The 8,573-nt window shown below is 42.6% G+C and overlaps 1 protein-coding gene across 1 annotated transcript in view; it reads right to left on the reverse strand.

Moving 5' to 3' along the window:
* COL4A2 (collagen type IV alpha 2 chain) overlaps positions 1-2,137 on the reverse strand; it is a 120,013-nt gene extending 117,876 nt beyond the window's left edge. The window contains exon 1 of the mRNA XM_075717221.1: positions 2,033-2,137. Within this exon, the coding sequence (XP_075573336.1) occupies positions 2,033-2,137 (105 nt within the window). The remainder of the gene's footprint in view (positions 1-2,032) is intronic.
* Between the last annotated feature and the right edge of the window lie 6,436 nt (positions 2,138-8,573).

An 8,573-nucleotide genomic window follows, 5' to 3' on the forward strand; every position in this document is an offset into this window, starting at 1 on the left:
CAGCTGGGCTGATTTCTGCAATGTTGCAGAACTGAGTTAAATGCCCTTTCCCAGAGTTGATGAGTCACTGGTTCAGCTTCATCTAGGACCCAAGACCTTCTTGCCTTCCAGTCCATTTCCCCTAACCAACAGACAAACACTGTCTGCATTGCTGCAATAAGTCTTGTGGCTCAGTCTCCACACCAAAAATGCTTGTATCACAGTACAAACAACTAACATACTGAGATTATAAACAACCAAATACCAAGCTTTGTTAAACTGACTTAAGTCATGTCATTTGGCTTCTCTTTCACATCCTTTTTCATTATATGCTTGTCTTTTTGCAAATAGATTTACGAAAATCCGGAAATGTTCATGCCTTGGCAGTAAGAGGTAGAAAATAGACAAGATTAAAGTAAGGAATACACCTATAGTTCACTGTATCAGAATTGAGATGGGCTTGACTCTTAGAAGAGGCAGAACAGGCCCCACAGTGCTCATCAAGTTCAAAGGTCTTAGCAACTGGTAACTGATGCTTTATTCAGAACATGTTTCCTGTATAAGCTGTACACCCCACCTAACTCATGAAGAATAACTCTGAATTAGAAACCCAACACAGGCAACCAGCAGGCTGGATGTATGTATTCAGCTTTGCCATAAGCAGCTTTCTATGAAACTCCTCATAGGTGATGTCAGCTCAAAATGTTGATTTTGAAACAGAATGCCCAAAGCGCAAGAATGGATCTCAGAAATACTTTATCAGCAATGGTGTGGAAAAAACCTGGGACTGCAAGGTTCCTGTTAAAGGGTCACAATATTGCTCCAAAAAAAATCCAAGCTCTATCTCCTCGCTTGCCTCCCAATTCACAGATTGTATCTCATGCCTCTGCTTGGAACAGATCTTCAAATTAGAGACGAGTAATAAGGCTGGTGATGTCTTGGGCAGGTACCACCTTCTTAAGGCAGTGATCAGGCCTCTCTAAGCTCCAAAACATGAAAACCCAGTGGCTTTTACCTCACATAAGATGAAAGACTCTGCTGAACTCCAAAACCTGGTAGAGGAAAACAGCTCTCCACATGTAGACTGAGGAATCAGGACTCCAGTGAATCATTACCATAGGTATGGCTCAACCACTGTCAAGATTGTTCTTCAGGGGCCCTTTGCTCTCCCACACAAAGCCACAGCTTCATTTTCAGGCATCAGAAGGTAACAGAAAAGCCACATGTTTATCTTGTCTTTCTTTTCCCTGATCATGGAAAAGTCAGTATCTATGCCATATTTTGTGAGCACGATAGATCTCAAATGCAGTAAGTTTCTGGAAGAACTCCGCTACGTTTCCCCTACTAGCAGAATCCTCTCTCACCTTTTACTTTTATAAGAGAGACTCAATGCTTGAACTGCTGAAAGCACAGTAAAATAACTTCATTGCTGCCTCTTCACTAGATCTTTCCTTCTGTGTTGTTTTTTTCCAGCCTCTAATAAACTATTCCAGTTGATTTTTGAAAGGCAGGTCTTCATGAGAAGGTAACAGTGACACACACTGGATCAGGAATGAGGTTTTGAGTCCCATCACACTTTGTCAGCAACAGCTGTTGTTCACACATGGATCTCACTAAGCATGCATTTGAGGGGCTGAGCACGGATTGTTCGCCGCCCTGCAAGCTGCATAATTAGAACCTTATTTCTCCACCTAATGAGATAAGAAATGGTCCCCAGAAAATTCCCAGTCTCTATTTATATTGCTTAGTTTGTAATCTCTTCCCTTTTGTATCCTGAAAGGTAAGAAGAGGTTTTCCCTAGTCATCAGATCCTGGAACCTGTTTAACTGAATTGGAAAGATGCTAAAACAAGTCTTGGAGGCATTTACTCCAAACCTCATCCTCTTTATTTCCTTAATGTGTACTTAACACACATACACAACTGTAATTCGTTTTCCAGCTGTGAAGTACCATAGTTTTTCTTCTGGCTCTTTTTCCTTACTTTTCTGCTTCTTCTGATGAACTGGGTTACACTCAGGCAACTGCTTCTCAGTAGCAGGAGATCAGCCGCTACCTGTGTTTCAATTTCAATTTGCTGCTGAAGTACAATCTTTAGCACAGTTAGGCCATTTCTCTGCAGCTCCCAGTCTTCATGGCACCAACTGTTCACACAGTCCATGCAGGATATTTATTCTGCAGTTCTTATTTCTGATAACGCAAGCATAATATTTCAATTTCCCCAGACTTTGACTGCTGCCCACTACCTTCCTTATGCATATATGTGCTCCTTCCTTCTCCCTGTACAACACCTAGGTCACCAGATTAGCTGGAGAACTCCCTAAAGCAGACTACAGTCACACTAACATTAACCCTTATTTTGTGGCATTAGTGATTCCTGCTGTCCATTGTTATGCAGAACACTGGCTTTAGTAGCTTAGCAGAGTGCTTCTTCCTACTGGTGTTCCTGTGCTTCCATATTATACACGAGCCAGGTTTTGGAGCGTAGGTCACCACTGATGCAACTAGGCAAGATACTAAGAAGATGGGCATGACAAAAACAATCCTTGAAGACCTTGGTATGGTAATAATAAAGCCTCCTTATGGATTTCCCTTCTCCTATTTACTGAGAAAGACAAAGGGTATCTATACTAACAAATTTCCCAGAAATGCTTGTGACTTTCCGATGCCGTGCTTCTTCTTACCCCCAACAATTATCTCCCAGTGCAAATAGCCAGTAGGTCTGAACTCAGTTGTCCCACTAAACCCAAACATATCCCTTAATCATGGAAACTGAGCCTCTTGTTGCATACTGGAGAACTTCATCACCATCACAAAGTGTGATGTTCTTGGCTGTGAATTCCTGCTACTATGTGAGCTAGGATCCCATGGCAAATGAGGCAGTTTTTTCTGCTTCTTCTGTTTTTTATTATCTTTAGGTAACTAAGAAAACATTAGTTCTTGTGTTTTCCTCATTAAGCCACAGCAAAAATATAAAAAATAATGTAAAAAGCTACTCTTAAAATCTCACAATAGCAGAAACCCTCATCCTCCACACAAATTTTCTTATTTAACTCCTATAGACCCAAACCCCAGTATGCTAGTCTTTGTACAAAACCATGACAAATGTGACTATTACCCCATGGTCACAATAGTCCAGCTCTCTCCTGTCATCTTTTCCTAGCAAGAGGGAACCTAGATGAAACTAGACATACGTGACTGAAGACAACCGTTTGTGCCAGATGCTAGAAGAGCAATATAATGCATTACAGAAACAATTGTTGGGTCTTGTATTTTGACCAAAAATACAAGTTACTAGCCACCCCTGTTTCCTATCTTACCGTTTTTTAACAATTCTATGCTTTCAGGGGGAGAGCATGTGAGAGACTCAAACAGTTAATGTCTCAAACATTATGGTGGGACAAATTAAGGTCTGCATAGCGATAAATTAGGGTCTGCATAGCACCACTGAGCCACGGGTGAGAAGCCAATTGGCACGGAGCCGGGAGGCGTGTCGGAGGATGTGCAGTTCTGCCTTCTGATGTGAAAATCATGAAGAGTTCATTTGAGGAAGGGGCTCACGACCACCAAAAGACCCGTTGCGACCACCCCCCCCACAATGGTGCCTGTGCAGAAGATGAAGAACATTCTGGAACAAGCCTCAAGTGGGGTGAGACTAGAGGCGGGGACTAGCCTATAAAAGACACAACTCCAAGGAGCCACGTGCATGCACCCCCACCACTGGAGGAGTCCACCTTGGTGCTGCTCTCGACCTGCCTCTCCCGCCCGGTGCCAGTGCTGCCGGCGCAGCTGGAGGACTCCCACGTTTACCATCGACATTGTGAGATCCAAGGGTGGTGATCTCTCTCTCTCTCTCTGCCCTCTTTCTTCCTTTTTCTTTCCTCTATAAGTATTAGAATTAGAACCCACGTTGCCTATCGTTGTACTTTCCTGGTTCAGGTTGCCTACCATTATGCTTTCTAAGTTCAGGTTGGTGTTTACCATCAGTGAAGTGTTTGATCGATCGTTTCATGTCATTTCACCTTAATTTAGCCCAAGGGAATCACAGAACCTCCACAATCATCTCTGAGCAGCCCACTTTGGGTCATGACAGAGCAGTACAGTGCTGACATGCTTTGCTGTGTCTATTTTCTAGGAGTAACTGAGACAGCTGGCAAAAGGGAGGTTAACTTACTTCTCACTTCCCCCCTGCCCCCCATCCCAGGAAGGCAGTAGGAAAAAAGGAATTGTTCTTCTGAATTGCACATCCGTCCCGTCTCCTCCTGGGAAGAGACAGCTGTTTCTTATCTTGGCTGTTTTACATCACTGAAATGTGAAGGGAGAGTTCGAAGGAAGGAAATCCGAGAAAAGACAGAGACACCTCTATGTTTCAGAGCATTGGAGGGAATTGCTGTCTACGTACCAGAAGGGTGGGGCGGTTGGTGGTGGTGGGGACAAGAGTGCTGTAGGTGATGATGAGCTAGCAAACCTCCAGTGATAGAAAAATAAAACTTTTTGGTGAAAAGGAGATCTTTGATCTACTATCTGCTCTTCACACTTTTGAAAAAGACATTTAAATAAATACCTTTACATTATTTCAGCCTGCAAACTTCTTGTCAATAGTGATTGTCCTCTGAGATCCCAAAGAAAAGATGCGCTGTCTATGTTATTCATGCCTCAAAGATAGAAATGAAAGAAAAGCATCCTTTTTGCACTATTCTAGGACACACTGCCCCTGGAAATAGGGACTTATGGCTAAATCTAGTATAAATATTGTCATTTGATAATACTTCAACAAATGACAGCAGGGTTAATTCAGACTTCCCACTGGGGATCATAAATGAACACATGGGTTCTCTGAGAAGACACAAAGAAATTTTAATTATGCCATTTAGGAGAAGCTCTGTTTAAAGGACACAGACTTGAAATATGCGAGTGGCAAACTTCAAAAGATCTGGAGTTAAAGATAAGCACCCAAAACTTATCTGAAGCTTATCTGGACTATTTGATGCTCTGCAAAACGGTACCAGAAATCCTGTAACAGCAGGCCTCCTGCAGTAATTTGAGAACTTCCTTTCAGGCTAGAAACTTGATCTGTTTGGTGGCAATTCCTCACCTCTGGACCTTGCGTAACACTGAGAGCATGACACGAGAACATGAAAACCAGTAACTTAAGAAAGTCCTGTCATGGAAGTGCAAACCAGGCATTTCAGAGCTCAAAACTCCTCACACAGCAATGGGAGCTTGGACAGACTCAGCCAGTTTCTCCTGTGAAAGCAGATGGTCTGAAGAGCAGCCCTTTCGCAAGAAGTCCCGTGGACAGCGAGTCTTCTCCACAGCCTAGAGAAGGAACATCAGCTGTTGACATCTGCTAGCTAGGGAAGGGAACAACAGGACCAGGCTTTATCAGGCTTAATCGAACATTTATTTTCTAGCATTTTGGGCCTTTGTGTTAAAAACAACTAAGTTAAAAAGTGGAGAAAATGGTATGCACAAACATTTGCAAAAACTTGGGTAACTTCTCTGGGGTAAACAGCAGTCCTAATAAACTGCTCTGGTCCTGAGAAGTGGAAAAATGTGTCTGTGCGGGGAAAAAAGATTCCAAGCAGATTATTTCGTCCTTTCTTTTTTTCCTTTAGGAAAGAAAGAAGACTTAATGCAGTAAGCCTGTTCTGCATGGCTGGGGCTCCGTGTGGATCCCTGCACCGCCGCACTTTCTGTAAAGGACCAGCAACACCGCAGGGCTGGCTGCATGGTAGCTGGGGAGACCAGAGAAGGAAGTAGTCAGGAAGCTGGCTGCCAGCACAGCAGTCACAGCTAGCAGCACCAGTGACTGATGGCAAAACCAGTAGCAGAGCTCAGCACGGCAGAAGACGTGCAGGGATTAAGGCCGGAGCAGGTTTGGCTGCAGATGGTGCCCACCCCTTGCAAGACCTGGGCACCCTGCTCCTGCAGGGTGGGGGGACGGGAGGGAAATGGCAAGCCACCGCAGCCATGGCCCCAGCTCCCGGAGGATGGTCTGATGCTGCGAACGTACCCCGTGAGGGCAGTTTTGCCTCCTGCTGTGGATTACTTAGGTTTTCCAAAATGACGTATGATTATTTGGGAGGTAGAAAGAACAGGGAAGTGTAAAGATTTATTTATTTAGGCTCTTTCATTTGATTCATTGTTCCTGCGGAGGGAAGTACTGCTCAATAAGAGAGCGTAATTTAGATTGCCAGATTTCTGGGTGGAGGCTCAAACTGGTGCAGTTTGTTTGGCTCTACAGGGTGGTTTGTTTTTTTTTTTTTTTTGGTAAGGAGAGCTAAAATTGATCCTGACCTATACTGCTTCTTGCCAGAGAGGTTTCTCTCACGTTGAATTCCCTGTTGGGTTAGACATCAGTCTAGCTGAATTATGTGGGCAGATACAGACCTCTAAAGAACCAGTGCATACAAGCAGGTATCAAATCTAGAAGCATAGCTATCTTGTACATAGATGGACGTGATGAAGTGTAATTTATCACTCGGATAGCTCAGCCAGGAAAGGCTGCTATTGCAATCAGATTGTCGAATAGCACTTCCGCCAATGGAGTACCTCTATGCAAAAAATACAAACTGGGAACAGCACAGGCTTTGCTTTTATGGCTTTATTTATAATAGAAACTTTTGTCAGCAAAACATATATATATGTAATCCACAGATGGCTGGATTGCGACCTTGCTAAAGATTGCTTAAATAGACCTTTACACTTAGCCAGGTGACTAAAAGGATGCAACTGAGATGGCACAATGCAACACTGTCCATTACTTCATAATAATAAGCTTACTTGTAAATATTAAATGCCATAATAATATTATTCAAGTACATGCTTAGATATTACATGGTTTTGAGTGAGTTTTTGGTTTTGAGAGAGGTCATACGAACTATGCTAATTTATTCTCCATATTAATTCATATATGTCGCTGTTTAAAAAATCATTTCTCTGTTTTCCTTTTTGGAAAGAAACTCCAGTGAAAACTGAAATTCCAGAGGAATTTATTCTTTTTGGAGAGCTAGCTGTGAAAACATGCAGAATTTTCTGCTTTCCCATAATAAAACTTCCTTGGCCTCTAACACCAGAACTATCCGTTCCTCCAAGTGCAGAACACACTAAGATATTTGTCATCTAGGAAAGACATTGGCAGTATTTTTCATACCATCTGCATTCTGACTCCGGGACTTCTCAAGAGCTGAGTAAGGGTGCTGCTTGGATGGCTTTCAAAAACTGGCCAAAGAGTGTTTGACATGCCATGGGAGGTGAAGAGTCTGTGAGCCGAACAGTCACCGACCCTCACCATCCTGGTGCAACTCGCCCCACATCTGCAGCCTGAACATCACGTTCCAGCTTTGATAAAGGCATCCTCCTTGCCTGTATTTCTACAGTAGCTCCAAAAGCACTAATTATTTCTAATTTGCAGTGCTGAAACTGTGTTAGTATGTCAGTCACTTTGTTTCATCCTAAAGAAGCTCTGTTTCCATAATGTAGTACCTGTGGCATGTATTTTGTGGTATGGTTCAGTCCCAGAGCTCAGGATGTATACTTTGCATTTGCCTGCTGCAGGGCAGATGTCCATTCTACCTAAATAACTCTAGCTGCAAACTCTACCTTCTGAGGAACTGATCAAGATCAGTATGACCAAACATTTTCATTATGCTGTTTTTTAACAGCATATTATGTTTCTTCTAGTAATCCTTAAGCTGAAAGTTCAATATAGTGCCTAAAAATGCATTTATATGCTTTTTGCCTCTGTTTTTTTGTAATCCTTGGGCCAAAAAATATGAAAAATTAATTATGTGTGGTAGGAGACAGCAACAACAGTATCAAAACACATAAAAGCCTTTAATTAGCCAAGGCAAAGTTGGGAAAGGTTATTTATACCGGTGTTAATTTTGATTTTTTTTTGTATTCAAACAAAAATGTAAACTTTATTTATAATCAAGAAAGTTTTTCCCAACGTCGACTACATGTTTTAGCTCTTATACAGTCAGGTCAGAAAAAGTTACATGAATGCAACATACTTTCTATGTAAATATGAAGCATAGAAAACTCCAGTATCAAAATGATACATCACTTGGTTACTTGTTTCTTCTTTCTAAGTAGGAAAAAAATGTTTTTCAGATATTTTTCCATGAAATGTATTAAATAGGTTTGAAACGTGGCTTCCTTTCTTTTAGATTAAAAGTAGCACACACCTTCAGGAAAGCAGCAGTAACAGAAAGGTCAGGCAACTTTCTCTTCCATGCCTCCATACAGACTCAAGGCGCCTCTGTTTCGAGACTCCGCCGCCTCGGGGAGGCTTGCCCAGGCCAGCTTGGCTGGGGAGATCTGATAAGGCTTCGAGTTGGATCGACAGGACTGCAGGCCATGAAGACCAGCAAGGCTGTTCCAGCTGTCTCCCCAGTACAGCTGGAGCCTGCAGACGTTACTGCTGCAGTAATGCATCAGATTCTGCATTTACTGCAGACATTACTGCTGCAGTAACGCATCAGATCCTGCATCAGATCGCCAGTCAAAAGTAGAGGAGCATCAATGGAATATGAAAGGCAGTTTTGGTATCACTTTGCTGTCTGATCTCATTGAGGCTATAGCCTTTCCAT

This window comes from Pelecanus crispus, chromosome 1 (genome assembly GCF_030463565.1).
Source record: "Pelecanus crispus isolate bPelCri1 chromosome 1, bPelCri1.pri, whole genome shotgun sequence".
NCBI classification, from domain to species: Eukaryota; Metazoa; Chordata; class Aves; order Pelecaniformes; family Pelecanidae; genus Pelecanus; species Pelecanus crispus.